The 17,926-nt window shown below is 47.5% G+C and overlaps 1 protein-coding gene across 3 annotated transcripts; it reads right to left on the reverse strand.

Annotated features, from left to right (window-relative positions):
* Nucleotides 1–10,155: 10,155 nt before the first annotated feature.
* On the reverse strand, nt 10,156–17,326 carry BMP4 (bone morphogenetic protein 4). Of its 3 annotated transcripts, none has more exons than XM_037983995.2 (4): nt 17,012–17,326; nt 13,555–13,679; nt 12,154–12,477; nt 10,156–11,192 (listed from the first exon to the last, which is right to left on the reverse strand). In XM_037983995.2, exons 1-4 carry the CDS (start codon nt 17,071–17,073, stop codon nt 10,336–10,338), a joined length of 1,368 nt encoding a protein of 455 aa, XP_037839923.1. In that variant the 5' UTR covers nt 17,074–17,326; the 3' UTR covers nt 10,156–10,335. The 3 variants fall into 3 exon arrangements, with proteins under 3 accessions (XP_037839923.1, XP_007984913.1, XP_072867097.1); XM_007986722.3 differs by having other exon boundaries at nt 12,154–12,530; nt 17,012–17,320; XM_073010996.1 differs by having other exon boundaries at nt 12,154–12,530; nt 16,803–17,091.
* Nucleotides 17,327–17,926: the final 600 nt, after the last annotated feature.

The raw sequence follows: 17,926 nt of genomic DNA on the forward strand, positions 1-17,926 counted from the left end.
ATTTTTCAAGCAATAATTTAAAATTTGTGTTTTCTTTTGCATAACACAGTATTTCTCAAAACGTGATCTGTGTAATATTTTCTCTCCCTCCCCCTCTCCCTCACCCCTACTCCATCTCTATCCCTTTCTCTATCTCTTAAAATCTCTCTGAATAAAATTATATTGCATTAATTTTACGTGGCAAGCACTTCATGTAGAGACAGGATGTTCTAATAAAGACAAGAGGGGTAACGTCCCACCCCTCATGGAGCTTTCATTGCAGTGAGGAATGCTACACATTCATACACATAAACATACCCATACACAGAGTGAAAATTTCATAGAACCTTCCATGAAGAAAACAGAACAGAGGCATGCGGGTGAGCATGCTGGATGGAGCAGTCGTTTTAGAATAGCACATCACAGAAGGCCTCACTGGGGAGGAGACATTTGAGCTGAAAACTGAACAACAAGAAGGCCAGCCTGTGAAGATCTTGCAGAAGAACCTTGCAGGCAGAGGGGATAGCAGACAGAACAACATCCAAAGCAAGAATGAATGAATGTACATGGTGGTTAAAGAACAGAAAGAAGGCTGGTACGGCTGGAATGTAGTTAACAAGGGAAGAAGAAGCATCAAGTACCATCAGAGAGATAGGCCAGGGCCAACTGTGCATTGGCCTTGCAGGGTTGGGAATGTGAGGAACAAAAAGGAGTACTGAGGTTAGGTAAGTTGAAGCATCACTGGGTTGGCGAAAGCTAGGCAGGTTTCTTACTATGGGATTTCTCGAAAACTTTAAAATATAATGCTTATTGTAAATTTTCAAGTCAGTAATACACATCACAGTGTTTTCCAAATACATTTCATCATGGCATCCTTTTTTTCAGAAACAAACTCTTGAGACTATTGTTTCAAGGAAAATGAGTTGGGGTACACAGGTCAAAAACAAAAACAAGCAGGGGCTGGCAACCTATAGCTTTCAGGCCAAATCCAGCCTACCACCTGTGTTTTACCATCTGTGAACTAAGAATAGTTTTTACATTTTTAAACAGTCTTTAAAAATCAAAAGAATATTTCACAACAAGCAAAAATTATATGAAGTTCAAGTTTCCATGTCCATAAAATTTTACTGGGACGCAGCCATATGCATTTGCTTACTACTCTCTACAACTGCTTTTGTGCTAGGACTGGTAGAGTTGAGTAGTTGCCACAGAGGCCATTTAGGTCCATAAGGCCTAAAATATGGACTATCTGGCCCCTTATGGAAAAAGTTTGCCAATATCTGGTCTACAGCATCTGTTGTTACTTTAACTGCAAATCTTCATATGACCTGGGATTATAGCCATAATTTATATATTTTATAGGAAATATTTATCAAGTTCTCATCATGTTCCATACTCTGGTTTTCGCTTTCTACATTCATTTTTATTACATTTTGCTATAATTTTTTTTTAATTCTACTTATCAAACCTAGTTTCTTTAAACTTCTGATAACGCCCTCAATTTCATGAGTAGTCTGAATGTGTGTGTTTATTTGATAGATTTGGATACTAGGCAATTTGATTTTCCCATACTTAAAAATAGAGCTTCCTATACTTAAAAATATGATTAGCTGTTTAATATGTTTAGACATTTCTGAAGTTTAGTGTAACATACACATCTATATTAAATCACTTTTGCATGCTATGCACCAAGTAGCATTTTTAGTAATTCTTATATGCCTGTCTTGCTCCCAGTGTGTCAGATGTTAAATTCTAATCGTATTTTAAATATATTTCTGAACTATCTACTTATCCACCAATCTATTTTTTTCAATGATAACCTAATAACGAAGACTTTTAAAAATTGCCATTTTGTATACATCTGACAAGACAAGGAGACTATTGTTACCTTAAAATTTGGGGGCATATTCTTCCCCATTTATTGGTCCATGTGAATATCTTTCAAGTTCCATTAAATATGTTTAAAGAAATTTTAGTTAGTGTTGCATTAAATTAACCTAGGGAGCATTTTCTTTTCATTATAATATAATTTTCCCACCAATGGTCAGACTTTTGTCTATGTACATACCCATGTCTTTAAAACAAAACAAAACAAACAAACAAACAAAAAAACTTTCCCAGCATTATAACACAGAGATAGAATGAATTCTTTTTTAAAAATTTGTGTGGGTACATAGTAGACATATATATTTATGGGGTACATGAGATATTTTGATACCAGCATGCAATGCATAATAATCACGACACAGAAAATGGGGTATCCATCCCCCCAAGCACTTATCCCCTATGTTCCAAAAATCCAATTACACTCTTTTGGTTATTTTTAAACATACAATTATTATTGACTATAGTCACCCCGTTGTGTTATCAAATACTAGGTCTTATTCATTCTCTCTAATTAATTTGTTTGTACTGATTAACATTTCTCATTCTCCTCCATGGAATGAATTCTTTATAAATGCATGTTTATGTTAGTAAAAACTTTGTTATTTAAAATTCTGTTGGGGGAGATAAATTTTGTCAAAATTCTATATTCAATTATAGACATACAACCTAAATACATTTTCACTGTAAACTACTCTAGGGAAAACAGAAGACCCCTCCCGATTCTCCCCTACCCCATCACATACACAACACAGAGCTCTGCTTCTCCTAGAGAAGGCGAGAAACTTTGTCAATGGACAGAGTAACACAGAATAGGCCACAGACCATTTTGTTTTGCTTCTTGTTCCCATCCACCAACATTTTCCTAGATTTACTTTTCTTCGGGTCACTATGACTTGTCATATAACATTAGTGATCTTAGGGAGATATAGCTAGAATTATATTCTCCCACAAATGCTCAAAATGTAAGTTTATCTTCTAGCAGCCAAACTTTTGTATTTTTACAATTGCCCCTTTTTATCGACAGGGCTTATTAAACATCCGGTTTCTTCCCTCAGATCCCTGTGACTAATCTCCCAATTTGGAAAGAATAGACACTTAAAAGAACTACCAGTAGATTCGATGCTAATTAGAACCCTGGATTGTTCAATCTTCTAGAATGCTGAAAAGTCCCCTTTATTTACAGTGTTCGGTCTGTAAGGTGGAGCACATTTGGTTAAAATAAATTACGAGCTAGTTCTAGAGAATTGCTAAGTGACAAGCAAATAAACAATAACCTACATACAGTGTAGGTCCTCAGAGACTGTGATTTAGGTGCATAGATGAGTTTGGGTGGAATAAGCAGGACAGCCAAGTGGGAAACATAACACCAAGGTAAATGTGTATAATTCCCAGGCAAAGTGTCACGAATCTATTAAAAATCACCTCCCTGATTCATTAAAAATAAAAAGTGATGTCTGTAAAGGGGAAGAGGGATGTTGGTGGAGTCTGCTGTTTGTTTTTCTGGAGTTTTCACCTGCAAGTCTACACTAACTTGCCAAAACAAACAATGTTAGCAAAACCGCCCTCTCAGCAGCTATACACTAAATCCTACAGCTCTTCCATCCGGAAAAGCTGGTCAATTTCAAGAGAGATAATGAGCACAACAGTATGACATTTTGGGGGTTAGGGGAGGGGAAAGGTTGATCAAACCCACTTACCAGGCTGCGGAGTTTTGAAAGACTGTGGGAAAAGTGACTTTCCTTGTTAACAATCCCCCACCCCCTCCTTCGAGCTAAATGGAATGCTTTGCTATGCAAATAACAAGTCTGATCTCAGAGGAAGTAAAAGACTCAGGAGAGTAAAAGGAACTCACCTTTTGGAGGTGAATTAACTCTTTTAAGGTACCATTGAACAAATTACCTCTCCATGCTCTAAAAATTCTTAGTGCCCTAAAACCTCAAAATCGCCTGAGATTAATTTGCTCCTTGGAGGGTCAGGCCTCATAAAGAGTGAGTCCCTCTGGAAAAACATCTTTTGTCTGCCCTTGTTAAGGTACACAAAAGAAGCATGTGGAAATCACTCAGCAACTCGACATTTGTGGCTGACCCCAACCAACTGGAATCTGAAGGTTGAAAGTGTCAAGGTCAGTCTGAACCTAGTAACCTAGCTGTTTGAATAGGTTTCAATTTGGTAATTACTGTATTTAGATAATTCTGCCTCCCTTTCCCACTACCCTTCATTACCAAGAAAACCAGTGCAAAAAATCAAAGCATGAAAATGAGAGACACACGTTGAGTCCAATAGGAAATTGCTCAACTCAGTGGCTTCTGAGTGCATGAGACAGAGACCTTTTAAGCATGTCCTTCCTTCCCCAGGTTGCAACTGACTTTCTCCAGGGAAGGAACATATTCCCAAGTTGATCAAATCATGTGGATGCAAAAGTCTTCCAATGCGCTCAGTCAACAAAAATGTCTGAGCCTGGGATGTCAGGTAACCCACTTTTCAGAATACTTAAATCACACAAAGGAGCATTCTGTTTAACAGTGGGACCACAACGCTTAAGCTGAGCCTTAAGAAGTCAGGAAGAATCTTAATAAGATTTGGACATGATGCCCACAGCCCTGATACTGTGTCCAGGCTGCTTAAAATTGCTTGAGGTTAAACATTTACGTTTTATACCCAGCCAACTTTCTAACAAAGGAGTGGAGGTGATCCACAATGACATATGTATAAACCATACATTTAGGATTTAAGATATGTTAAGGTTATAATATTAATCCAAAATTAAGAAAAACAGAACACAAATGTAAACATATGAAAAAAGACTAGAAGAAAACAAAAACCTAAGTACTTGTTTTAGGAGGATGAGATTGTAAGTAAATTCACTCTCTCAAAAAAGAATCTGAATGTCATTTTACTACAGTTTAGAAACAATAGAAGGAAAAAGATAGTTGTGTATATCCAGCTGGAAGGAAACATTGCAATTGGACATTAAATGCTTGGGTCTGAGCTTTCTGGAGCTAAGTTAACACTTCGGGTCATGTAGCTCTCACTGACCAATTAAAGAAGGGGTATAAATCAGTTCTCAAAAGATACACATTTTTCTACATTTGAATTATAAATGAATTCAGGGAACATTGGGTATAATCTTAACCATACTACCCCTCATCTCTTTCTCTCTGATAAGGTACAATCTTTGGCCTCTTTGCCCGGGTCCTACCTCAGAAACAAACTGCTTTGGAAACCAAATGACAAGGATTAAAAGATTAAATCAGCATGAAGCTTGAGTTGAACACAGTTGTACATTTTCTTAACTCAATCGTGGACAACTATATGCAGGATGGAATCATTTGCTGGTATCTTAGGGAGACAGAAATAATTACAGGACTAAACTATTGAGTCTAGTCGATTAAAATCTCAATCAGTGTGCTTTGGACTGTTTAGAGAATTATCTGCTGATGAGGGCTTCAGTTAATAAAACTGGAAAAAACATATTGCTAAACTACCAATAATGAAATTTGGCAAAACTAGAATCTACTTGCACTTGGCTACCAGGTTCCAGGATTTGGGGTGGGGAACTTTGTAGTCATTTTAAAATATTTTTGCTACAAATCAAGCTATAAAAAGTTAAAAGAGATCAATCAGATCTTTGCTTTAGAAAATGTGGCAAAACTCAAAGCTGGACTTCAGAAATTCTCATTAGTAACACAACGCAGCAAATTATTCTTCCATCTTGTCTTCTTTTCCTCAAATTTCACATTTTTGAGGTAAACATTTTGAAATCCTATAGTATTTTCTGAATTGTTTATTCTGAACAGCATACTGTAACTTTTATATTTTCACTTAGTTTATAAAGAATATTTGGAAGAGCAAGAGAAAGCAGAAACAACTGGAACTTGCTGCAGTTAATGCTTTAAATAAAGTGACTTATGAATGGTAATTTCAAATGGCTTCCAAGCTGAAAAAAATATTTTAGATTTTTTCTACAATTGGCTCAATGTTGCACACCTTGAACTTTTGACTCCTTTTTCAAAATAATTTCTGTGGTTTTCTTTGTTGTTGTTTTGTTTTGTTTTGTTTTAACATTAGAGCAATTCGACATTTTTCCTAAAATCAGCCACTTTTCTCCACTGGTGAGCATTGCAGTTCTGTTTATTTATTCTGCCATTAGGTGCTAAATGCATAGGGAAATGAGACCCTTGCAATCCCACCCAGACCACATTTCTAACCACTCTGAATTTAATTTTCAGTTATAGTTTTCAGAATTGTGCTAGTTTGTATCACATGGTAACCCTGAATAACTTTCCATCAATTCTAATTTGGCAGTCCACCAGTTATCCTAAATTCCTCTAGGGAATACTAATAACCTTCTGATTCCCAGGTAATGTAAGGTCACCAACGTTGCATTTGTATTACTCTTTTCCTTTTCAAAAGAGAGTATGTGAATAGTTTGTAAAATTTGTTCTGTGTTGAAGCAAAAGTATCTTTGATGACAAATAGTTGGGAAACCTGGGCCTCGGGTGAGCTTTCTGCTCCTTTCTGGGCGGATACGGTGAGTCCCCGGCCAGAGGCCCTGCGGAGGTCAGCTAAGGTGCTGTCATTCTGTATCCTGGACTTGGCATCTCGTTTCTGAAAGCAATCGTCCAGCTCCACTCTCGCACACCTGTAGCCTCTCCCGTTCACCTCCGTCCCCCGACTGTCGGGGAGCGGAGACCTAGCTGCAGTTCAGCTGGGACCCAGGGCTCTCTGCGTCCCCGAGGGGCCCGAGACAGCGGCTCAGCCTCCAGGGCCAGTCTGCAGGTCCGACCCTCACCCAGCGGGCCTGTTTCCCACTCGCCCATGTCCCCGCTCCCATTGAGTCACCCCCATATGCAGGCCCACTGTGAGCTCGGAGGCAAGAGAGCCTCGCTCCCTAATTCCCGCTCTCTGCCCCCTACAGAAAATCCCTAAAGGTCTCGACCCTTCTTACGCCCCTCCACCCCGGGGAGCCTTCCCCTGCAGACTCCACGCTTCTGCGCGGCCGTTTGACCCCATTTCGCATGAAATCAGCCGAGCGACAGCCCCGAGGACCAGCGAGCGCTAATCAGATCCGTCTGTCTCTGCAGAGCTTCACCTGAGCCCCGGATCCTGGAGGGCGGATGAGCGGGCCAGCTCTCGGGCCCAGGCTGGGGGACCCGCAGTCCACGGTCTGCGGGGATGGGGAGGGGTGGCCGCCCGCCGCGCGGCTCCCGCGGGCCGTCGCCAGGTGCACGGTCCCCCTGGTCCCCCGCAGGGAGGACGCCCCCTGGTGCCCCCGCCGCCGCCGAGCCCGTGGGCGCCTGAGCGGGCAGGAGGCGGGGCCGGCGGGGCCGGATCTTGACGCCGGTCCAAGGCCGGGTGACTATTGGGGTCTGCCAGCCCCGCGGACGCGCCGAGCCCTCTCACTGTGGCGCTGCCTGGCAGCTAGGGGGCTGGTGGAACGAAGCATGGTCAAGACAGAAAACAAAGTCAGCAGGTCACCTGGCAGGTTCTGGGCGAATTATGCAACGAAAGCAGGGGAATGTTTGATGCGTCCCTCCTCACTCCACCCCCCACCTTTTTTTTTTTTTTTTTTTTTTGGTTTTAAGCTCCTAGGAAGCCGGTTCCAGTTTAAGGGTTGAATAGGGATCGACCAAGCTGCTCCTCTGATGTGGTTACGACTTTGCCGAACTCCGCAAGGGTGAGCTTCCCTCCCCATCTTTCTTTTAAGTAATGGGAACATTACTCTGGAGGAAAAAAAAAAAAAAAAACAAAAAAAACATGAATGGGGCGAAATGGTAGGCTTGATCCAAAAGCAATGCCGAGAATCACCCTACGACTTCCATAAGGTACTCAACTCAATATTAGGCAAAAATATTAAATGCCGAAACCTGAATTAAATAATCTCCACACACATCCTTTTTTTTTTTTTTTTTTTTTTTTAATCTCCCCCAGCCTCAGGACTAAGCTTTCAAACAGAATTTAAAGAGTTAACGCTGGCCATAGTTCTTTGTTTTCCATGCTAACATTTGTGGTATTAGGACTATTTTGTTAACTAGGTATATGCAATTCACAGAATTTCACGGTAAATTCCCCAGACCAAATATTTGGCTGAACAAATAAACAACATTATCCATTCCTGAAAATAAGCCAGTAGGAAGGGAGGAGGATGGGGGAAGGGGTTGGTTTCTAGAAACTGGACAGCCACAGGGCTCAGTACTGGCCCTAGGATAATTTGTTCAAGTGCTGGAGATCTACTGGTTCCCTTTCAATGACATCGACATTTCAGAAAGTTGCTAGAAATTGGGCAAAACAAAATGAGGTTGCCTGAGGGGAATCCATAATGGGCTTCCCTAAATGATTTATTTGAGCTCCATACCATTAATCAAAGGGGCAGCGACCTGGGGGGCTGGAGGGGTGGGGGGAAGGATCCCTTTTTGCGGGGAGTTTTGGAGGGACTGTGGAGTCTTGCTGCCTTTGCCTGGGGCTCTGATCTCTTCTCTCCACCTGCGCTCTCCGGGGAGCTGGGGTTTTGGCAACCACCCTGCTTGGATTTTTATTGGTTTCCACTAAGCTGCTCCTTTTGGAGGAGTGTAGGACTTCAGTAATTAAAAACAAAAATGAATCCTGCTTCACCCACCCCACTTCCAAGAGCATATGTAAGAAAGAGTGTGTGTATAAGAATGCAAGGGTGCACACCCCACACAGAAAAATGCAAACGCCAGGAGTGTGCACCACACACATTCTTTGGGTTGCACACACCACCAGAAACAGCAGTACTACCACTCATATCTACATCTTCATGATGGAGAAATGTGCTATCAGCCTTCCCCACAGACACCATACAAAGACACTATTTCTGCCCCAAAGGGATCCAAAGGGATCTTGGTCTGTACTGGCTCACTTCGTATGTGTGAATTTTCTCAGCACACACGTGAAATGAGCCAGCACAGACCAAGATTCAGGGCTTAATTTAGTTGTTGGTGGCAAGTAGAAAAAGCAAAGGCCTCTCCTCTCTCCTCTTAATCCCTACACCCGTCATTCCAGAAAGGCATTTGTCTGCCTGCTGGGAGCCCTTAACTGAGGGTACATTAGCATCCTCCTTTTTTTAACTTTGTCCAAAAATTGGGCTTTTGCTTTTAAGAAACCCTAACACAGAACATCAGCTCTACCTCTTTCTGCCCAACTCCAGGGAAGAGGGTATGGGGGAGGCAGTACAGAGAGAAAAGGAGAGTTGACATTTGACTCAAGAGATTTGTGTATAATAGTGGGACACCTTCACAGTGCCTGCTTAGAAATTCTGACCCTTTAGTATCTGACCCCATTGTCAACCCCCACCTAGCCCAATCTGTTGGGATCCTAAACTTGATGAAGGTCTTTACAAGGGGAAAAGAGGACAAGGGAAAATGACAAGAAACAATGAGAAATTATATCATGTGGTATATTAAAACAGTAATCAACAAACTTCTTGAAGGTAGGGTATATTATTTGTTCCAAAAAAAAAAAGACGAAATAGCAGTGCATGCCTGTAATCCCAAAGAGGCTGAAATGAGAAGATTGCTTGAGCCCAAGAGTTCAAGACCAGCCTGGGGCAACAGACAGAGAACCTGTTTCAAAAAAAAAAAAAAAAAGACAAAAACAAGAGTCCTCCCTGGAGAAAAAAAAATTTTTTTTAAACATGCCTTCACACACACATTATGATGTGAGTGTGCAAATTAGTTCTGATTTGGAAAATCACATTGGTGCCTGTAATAACTGGAGATACTCTGAGGTATCATAAAAGCAGAGGTGGGTAATCATTTTTCTAGAGTTGAGACCTCATCACACTCAGCTGTGATATGCCTCAACAGGTGAGTGAAACAGAAGATGTACAAGGGGCCCAAAATGAAGTCTTTAATCTGACCTACACTCCTTTCATCCCAGTATTTCTCTAAGGCATGTGTCATCCAGATGGGAGAGGATACTGTGTCCTTGTTAACATTAAATAGAAATGGAAAACAATTCATGCTGGCAATTACCATCTCTCTCTGTGAACAGTTTACTTCCTGTCCCTACAACTTAACCATCTCCAGGTACCACCTTTTGACTTCCATCCAGCCTCCAACTCACCTCAACAGAAAAAAGCCTCATTCAAAAGAGATGAGCCCAAAGGAAAAGAGAAAGGATTAAAGAGAAAAAAAGCCATGATTTACCTTTAAAATAATGACTCATTTTATTTTTTTCTTTTAATACGTAGTTATAAATATATTTTGTCAAAATATATGATCAATATGGTCAAAACATTTGCACGTAAAGTCATAAATAAGGTCAAGGTGAATGTTTAGGGTTTTCTTCCTTTTTTTTTTTTTTTTTTTTAAAATAAAAGTCCAGCTATAAGGAAGCAGTCTGTGTAGTGTGTGGGTGAGTGGATGAGAATGTGTGTGTGTATGTGTGTGGTGTGTGTGTGTGTTGTGTATATCTGTCTGTCTGTCTATCCTCAAGGACTGCCTGGTCTCAGCGGCACCCACATCCTTCTACTACCATCTCCTGATAATTTTTCAGTACCACCTTATCATACTCATCCAGGTACAGCATGGAGATGGCACTCAGTTCAGTGGGCACACAACAGGCCTTGGGGATACTGGAATTGACAGAATTGACCAGGGTCTGCACAATGGCATGGTTGGTTGAGTTGAGGTGGTCAGCCAGTGGAAAGGGGCAGTCCCCATGGCAGTAGAAGGCCTGGTAGCCTGGTGGGGCCACAATCCAGTCATTCCAGCCCACATCGCTGAAGTCCACATAGAGCGAGTGGCGCCGGCAGTTCTTATTCTTCTTCCGGGCCCGCTGTGGGTGATGCTTAGGACTACGCTTGGCCCTCCGGCGTCGGGTCAAGGCATGGCCCCGGCCATCATGGCCAAAGGTGACCAGGAGGGGCCGGAGCTGGGCCCAATTCCCACTCCCTTGAGGTAACGATCGGCTAATCCTGACATGCTGGCCCTGGTGGGTCCGAGTCTGATGGAGGTGAGTCACCTCAATGGCCAGCCCATAGTTTGGCTGCTTCTCCCGGGTCCAGCGAAGGACCGCAGGGCTCACATCAAAAGTTTCCCACCGTGTCACATTGTGGTGGACCAGTCTCGTGTCCAGTAGTCGTGTGATGAGGTGCCCAGGCACCACTTCTGCTGGGGGCTTCATAACCTCATAAATGTTTATACGGTGGAAGCCCCGTTCCCAATCAGGGCCCTGGTCCACCTGCTCCCGGAAGAGCCGAAGCTCTGCAGAGGAGATCACCTCGTTCTCTGGGATGCTGCTGAGGTTAAAGAGGAAACGAAAAGCAGAGTTTTCACTGGTCCCTGGGATGTTCTCCAGATGTTCTAGGCACAGTTAGGAAGGAAGGGGAAAAGAAAAAGCACATGAACTTTTTTCAAAGATGGAAGAGTCGAGAGAGCTCAGGGTTGGGCGATGAATGGTGAATTCTGCTTATGCAGGGGAAACCTACTGGGGGGAAATAAGCATACCCCTTAATTTGAAGGAGCAGATAAGTGGGGCAGCTAGCAAACCAGCAAAATGTAGCTAGCACTTCTCAAGCACCAAAGACAGAAACTACCTCCCAGCCTCCTTGATATGTCTAATAATTTCCATGTGTCAACTCCTCTAGGGCACCACCATCAGACTCCTCTTTTAAAACCCCCCCTTAGTTTTGTGTCCACAGTTTTCTTTACAAGTGGTTGTAAAGAAAAAGAGGGGCCAACGAGCACAGGCAGGAGGAAACATGCACACAACCACCTTCTCCCTCTTCCACTATTGAGTATGTTACTAAACATTTCCCCAGCGATCTTGGAAACACAGAGCATGCCTTGTTGATCATGTTACAGAGGGGAAAATAAATTCCAACACAGTAATGATGCTGGTGGATTAATAACTCAGATTTACTTTGGAAAAGAAACATCCGCTAGGAAACATTCAGATCGGATTACAAGGCCCCTATTGAATAAACCCGACAAACACACAGCTGTAATATTAAATTCAGTAGGTGCTTTGAAAAAAACGGGCAGAAAACCCAGCAGAAAAGGCTTTGATATAGCAAAAACACACCGCTGGGGCTAGCCCACGTCTGAGTGCTGTCATTCCCCTTCCCCTGAACACCTCCCCCTCTGTCTCCAAAAAATAAGTTCGGTGGCAGCTCTGCAAATTCTTGGAGGTAAGGAGCTCTGTTCCTCAGCCTCCTGGATTGGGGCTTTGATGTAACCCGAACTCTTCTTCCCCAGGGCTTTCACTGCCCCTCTAGCCAGTCTCACTAGCCCTCCCCCACGCAGACTAGCGGAAGAGACTGACCTTCGTGGTGGAAGCTCCTCACGGTGTTAGCCCGGCTGGCCGGGCGCTCAGGATACTCCAGACCAGTGCTGTGGATCTGCTCTTCCTCCTCCTCCCCAGACTGAAGCCGGTAAAGATCCCGCATGTAATCCGGAATGACGGCACTCTTGCTAGGCTGCGGGCGGCGGCGCAGCCCGAACATCTGCAGAAGTGTCGCCTCGAAGTCCCGCAGGAGCTCATGGCTCTGCCCTGAGCGGCGTCCTCCCGCGTGGCCCTGAATCTCGGCGACTTTTTTCTTCCCCGTCTCAGGTATCAAACTAGCATGGCTCGCGCCTCCTAGCAGGACTTGGCATAATAAAACGACCATCAGCATTCGGTTACCAGGAATCATGGTGTCTCTGGGGAGGGGGAGGGGAGTGGAAGGTTAGAGAATAAATAAACACCAATAAATAGGGAGAAATCGATGTGTCTGCATATGCATTTAGGGCTAGAAATGGAGGGGCAAGATAGAAAGCAGGTCAGAAAGATCAAGTTTGTGTCTTCTCCCTCACACCACCCCCCCACCCACCAGCTGCAGCCATGCACGGCCTGAAAGTAAGAATTGCCCTGTAATTACTTGGTCTAACTTGTTTACAGTCAAATAACCCCAAATCAGATAGCCTCCATCCTGTTAATCTTTTTTTGTCCTAACTGCTATCTGAGCCATGATCTCAGCGTGGCTTCTTCAAGGATAAACAGTTAACATTGAGGGGGTAAAAAGGGGTGGGGGGGGGGGAGAATTAGAATGACATTGCTCTCCACTTTAGACCTTCAGCTTCCCTCCCTTTTCCTCCACCCTCAGAGCCCAACTTTCACAACTTCCAGTTGGTTCAGAGCCAGAGGGAGGGAAAGTGAGAGGCAGGGGCTGGGCGGAAGACAGAGGGCGACAGGATCCAGAAGCCGAGAAGGTGGTCTAGGAGCTAACCGAGTGGCTTGAGGGCTTATTGTATTGTGGCCGATGACTTTGAAATACTCAGCCAAAAGTGCCTGATCGTGCCCGCTCACCCCCAGGAGAAACCTCTGTGAGTTTTGACAAGACAGTGGGAATGCGCCACTGAGACACTGGGTGCTCCCCCAGGCAAGTAGGGTAGGGGAAGGGAGTGGTTAGCCCTCAAGGTACAACCCCGGGCTTTCATCTCTTTAGCTCCCTCGCGCTCCCCTTTCTTGCATCGCTGAAAGGGCGAGTGCCCGCCAGCAGCACTTTAAAAGGAACCAGTACGCTTCGAGCGCCCCGGCTGCAGGGCCAAGAAGGGAGCGACAGTGCTGCCAGGGAGCAGAGTGTGGACATTGCAAGGGAGGTCCGACGGAAGGGACAGCCGGCGAGCAGGGGTGGTGAGGGCAGAGTGAATTCCCGGGAGGGGGAAGGAAGAGGTGTCTACTCACTGACAGAAAACAAGGCATATAATAACAGTCCATGATTCTTGACAGCCAATCTTGAACAAACTTGCTGGAAAGGCTCAGGGAAGCTGCAGCAGTGCGTTGCTCGGGATGGCACTACAGAATGGCTCCTGAAAGGAATATTTGAATATAATGAGACTCCGGCGCAGACAGACTCTGTTTTTCTTCCAGCCCCTCGGAGTCACGTGAGCGCCGAGGCCCCTCCCGCGGCGGGCGGCGAAAGGGCCTGCGCGCCCTCCCCTCCTCCACAGCCCCCCGCCCCTCGCGGGCCCGCCCCCCTCCAGGCGAGGCCAACCTCCGCGCCCGCCGCCCGAGCCTCTGCGGTCCGGGAGGAGCTCCCGGCGGCGCTCGGCAGAGCCCTCGGCCGGTGCCTCGCGGCCGCCGCGCTCCCCGGACCAAGGGCGCAGCGCGCGGAGAACCTGGTTCTCGGCGCGGTGCGTTGGACTGGGCCCCCACGCCAGGCCACCTGAAGCCAGAGGATTTGGGGCGCACTGAAGGGACTGCGTCTTGCAGCTCGAACCCTGCTTAAGTGGGGGCCGGGAGGGAGGTCGGGAAAGTCTCACCCGCCCAAAGCCTCACCACCGAGAGGCACTTAAAAAGGAAAGCGCCGAGGGACCCTGCACACGCGCGTATATACACACACACAAGCAAACACGAGCTCCCCGCCACTTCCTCCCCAGGGTCTCCACAAGGCCAAATATTGCTCCTAATGACAGCCAGTCACCCCTTGGCGAACGCCTGCTAAGACTCCGAAGAGCGGGGCCACCGATCTAGCTCCCGGCTGAAAGCTGCCGACCTTGTCACGCACGGGGCCGGGAATGGGCGGGGGGCGTTAAAGGATGATCGCTGTGGGAAAGTGAGAGGGAGCGGTTGCTAATCATTGCTCCGGGTCCATTACGGAGAATCCCCAAACCAAGTCGGCCGCTGCGTGGCCCCTCTCCCCCGGCAAAGCAGACCCCGAAGAAGCCATTCCAGGCGGAGGGACAGACGCCGGGGCTCGCAGCTCCGGGCAGATTCAGAGAAAGGCGTCGCTGCAGAAAGGACGCATCACAGTTTTCAGATCTTAATGTCGCCGAGGTTTTACAACTCCCGACCCGGCGCAGAAAGGAAATCCCACCATGTTCCCGGGAGTCGAGAAAACCGTGAACAGCTTTCGGCCTGCGCTCGACCTCTGCGTCTGCGTCTCTCTCGCCTCGGCTTGGCTTATTTTTTAAACCACCACACTCCTTCCCCCGCCACTTCCTTCCCCCACCCCCTTCCTCCGTTGCACCAGCAGCAGAGTCGCAGCAAATACTCCTTCAAGAATTTTACCTACCTACAGCTCAAGCGATTACTAGGATGTACTGACTAATTGAAGATGCTGCGGCGCGCGTGGGTCGCTCAGAGCAAGGGCCTCTTCGAAAACCCGACTCGTCGCAACTCAGCGTTCGCAGGGCCGGGCGTGCCAGGTCGCCCCCGGGACCCTGGCCCCATGACTCCTGCCCCAAAGCCCACTCCACCCGATCTCCCTTTCCTGAGGCTGTTCCTGGTTGCCGCTTTGGTCGCTCTGGAGCTCAAGGGCTCGGGTTGCCTGCCGCCCCACTCTCCACGCAAAAACTTGGTTTTCTTCTTAGGGGCACTTGCAGGTAGACTTGGAGGAAGAAGAGCAAAGGATCGAGCAGCCAGCCCTCCCTCCCGACGGTGGATGCCCGGCGTCGACCGACGCCTCAGGTCCGGGTGCGGAGGCCGCGGGCGCCCCTGCGCGACCGTCCGTGCCCCGCAAGAGCCGCGCGGCTTTCGCCTTTGCTGGTCCCGCGCCACCGCTGGGGCGGACTGCGAAAGGGTTGGGAAGAGCAAAGGGTTTTTTTGTTTTGTTTGAGACGCAGAAGCCCTTTAAAAAGCCCAGCGAGGACAGATCCAGAAGTAGAGAAAGGAGACGGAGGCAAGCTGGTACCTGCGAGGCAGAGGGACAGTGGAAGGGGCGGGCGCCCGGGATCCCCGGAAAACCCTCGGCCCCAAGGAATCTCCTGGGGCGGGAGCGCGCGGTTCTAAAACCGAGAGGATAGGGAGGGGAAGGGGGAGTTGCCTTTCAATTTCGGACTCACCAGGATTCATCTCTCATCACATTTTTCTTCTCAAATTTTTAAATCGAAAAGATAAAAGCCAAAAGAACTTTCATCCCCAGAATTTTTCTTGGGGGAAAGGAATGCAACTCGGGGTGGTTGTCCTTCACTTCCCTACCCGAATCTTCTCCTAATGCCGAAATGTGTTTACAGGTAGCCTCAGTTTACCAACTATGTATCTTTTGGGGTGTTTACGTCTCACAAAGCCTTCAACTCATAAACCGCGATCCTTGAAAACCATCCTCCAAAGAAGTGCTTAGGAGGCGTCTGAGGCTCCCGGACCAACTCCCGTTGGAAAAAGCCTGCAGGGACCCGGGAATCACGGGATCCTTTCCCGTCGGTTCCGGGCCGGGAGGGCCAGGAAGAGCCGCGCGTCTGCCTTTCGTCCCGCCAGGAACTCCCCATAGGACACGACACCGCAGGAACGCGCGTCCTGGGAGCCCCTGGGATCCTGGCGGTCGTCTCTACGGACCCTACATCATGAAATGATAGAGGGGAGGCTCCTTGGGTTCCGCAAGTCGACGAAAATAGCTCGTGGAGAAGGCGCCTCCTGCAACTGCAGTTCGCAAGCTCTCGGGGCGCCCCGCCAGCTGGGGGCCAGATTGGGTGACACTCCCCTCGACGCAGCCTCCGGAGCGGCGCGCACTCTCCAGAGGCCAGCAAGACTGCGCTCTCTACCGCAGAACCAGCTCCAGCTAGGTGTTCTCTCCCCATCTCGCCGTCGCTCTGCCCCCCTCACTCTCTCCGGACCTCAGAGCCGGCTCTTTCCTTCCTCCTCCCGCCCTTTCCGTCCGGGGATCGCAACCTCCAGCCCGTGGGCAACGCGTTCAGCCCAAGACCCCACAGTTTTTCCCAACGACCCCCTACCGAGGGCTTCTCTTGCTTCTGTTCTCCTGCCCCGCACTTCCTAAAGGTGAGAATCTCCCAGGGACTGCTGGACAGAGAAGGCCTGGGCAGGGGCAGCAGCCGGTATTTAAAGGTCTTTCAGCGCCAGCATCCCCACCTCCAGTACCACTATAGGAAAATAATTAGGCCACCTTTTGCCTCGGTCACAGCCTGAGTCCCCAGCTTATTCCCCCCAAGGAGGCTCCTAGACCCCCTCTGCCTGTCTCCCCAGGTAGCCTTGCTCACCATAGGTCCCTGCAGTAGCGGGCTCGCCAGCAGCAGCTCCTGGGGACCTCTGAACGGTTGTAGTGAACCTGGGCGAGGGCCGGGGACTGGGGCGCTGCAGGCTCGAGACAGCTTGGACGGGAATCCCATCGGGGAGACAGGCTAGATACTCAGCCCGAGCAGCAGCGGCGTCTCAGGCTCGCGTCCCTCGGCTCGGATGCCACACTCACCTAGCTTCCGGGCCGGGCTCCGCGCTCCTTCCCTCCCTCTCTCCTCCTCTGCCTTCTCGCATCTTCCTTCCTCCTCTTTGCCTCCCTCGCTTTCTTTCTTTCCTTCCTCCTCCTCTTCCCCAGCGGCCCCTCCCTTCTTCCCTCCTCCCTCTCTCGCCTCCCTTTCTGGGGATGGGAGCCCCGCCCACATCCTCCCCTCCAGCCTCCCGACCTCGCCTAGCAGGCCCGGGTCCCGGAAGCCCAGGCAGCGCCCGAGTCCGCAGCTGCCGTCCGAGCTGGGACGCCGATGCCTCCAGCTCTGGGAAGCGGCTGGGGCTCACCTGGGGACCACGTGCAGAGGTACTAGAAAGCATGCACCGACTAGTCGCTGTACCTTCCAAAAATACCCATGGGAGTCTGGGCTTCCCTGAGTTTAGTGTAACTGCTGCCCAAACTGATGATTAAAACACTGAGTAATCACCATTTACCCTGAGTAATTAGAGATAATGAAACACCTCTAAAATCAGGTTATGGAGAAAGGAGCTGTTGGATCGGTTTAAAAGGTGGCCTTCCATAAACTGTTAAAGGATTTCCAAACGTTGAGAAACAGGCTGTGTGCAGAACTGTGTGCCAGTGAGAGATACCTCTTGGGCTGTTAAAAGGTGAATTTCCTTCCAAAACATTCTTAAAGTGCATTTTGTGGAACGCCTTGGTGATGACCCTGAGGTAGACCCCAGTAAACGAGCTCACTTCCCTCCTCCCCACAAGGCCAAAAGACAGAGGTGGCCTGCAGACAGGCTGAGGCCACGTTTTTACAGTTAGAAAAATCTGTTTCTAGCTCAGAAGCCGTCTTAAGAACCGACACAGCAGTTATTTTTGTTGGTGGTGTTATGGTTGATGTTGATTTTTTTGTTCATTTTTGGTGTACCTAAGAAT

Source organism: Chlorocebus sabaeus, chromosome 24 (assembly GCF_047675955.1).
Source record: "Chlorocebus sabaeus isolate Y175 chromosome 24, mChlSab1.0.hap1, whole genome shotgun sequence".
Classification (NCBI taxonomy): Eukaryota; Metazoa; Chordata; class Mammalia; order Primates; family Cercopithecidae; genus Chlorocebus; species Chlorocebus sabaeus.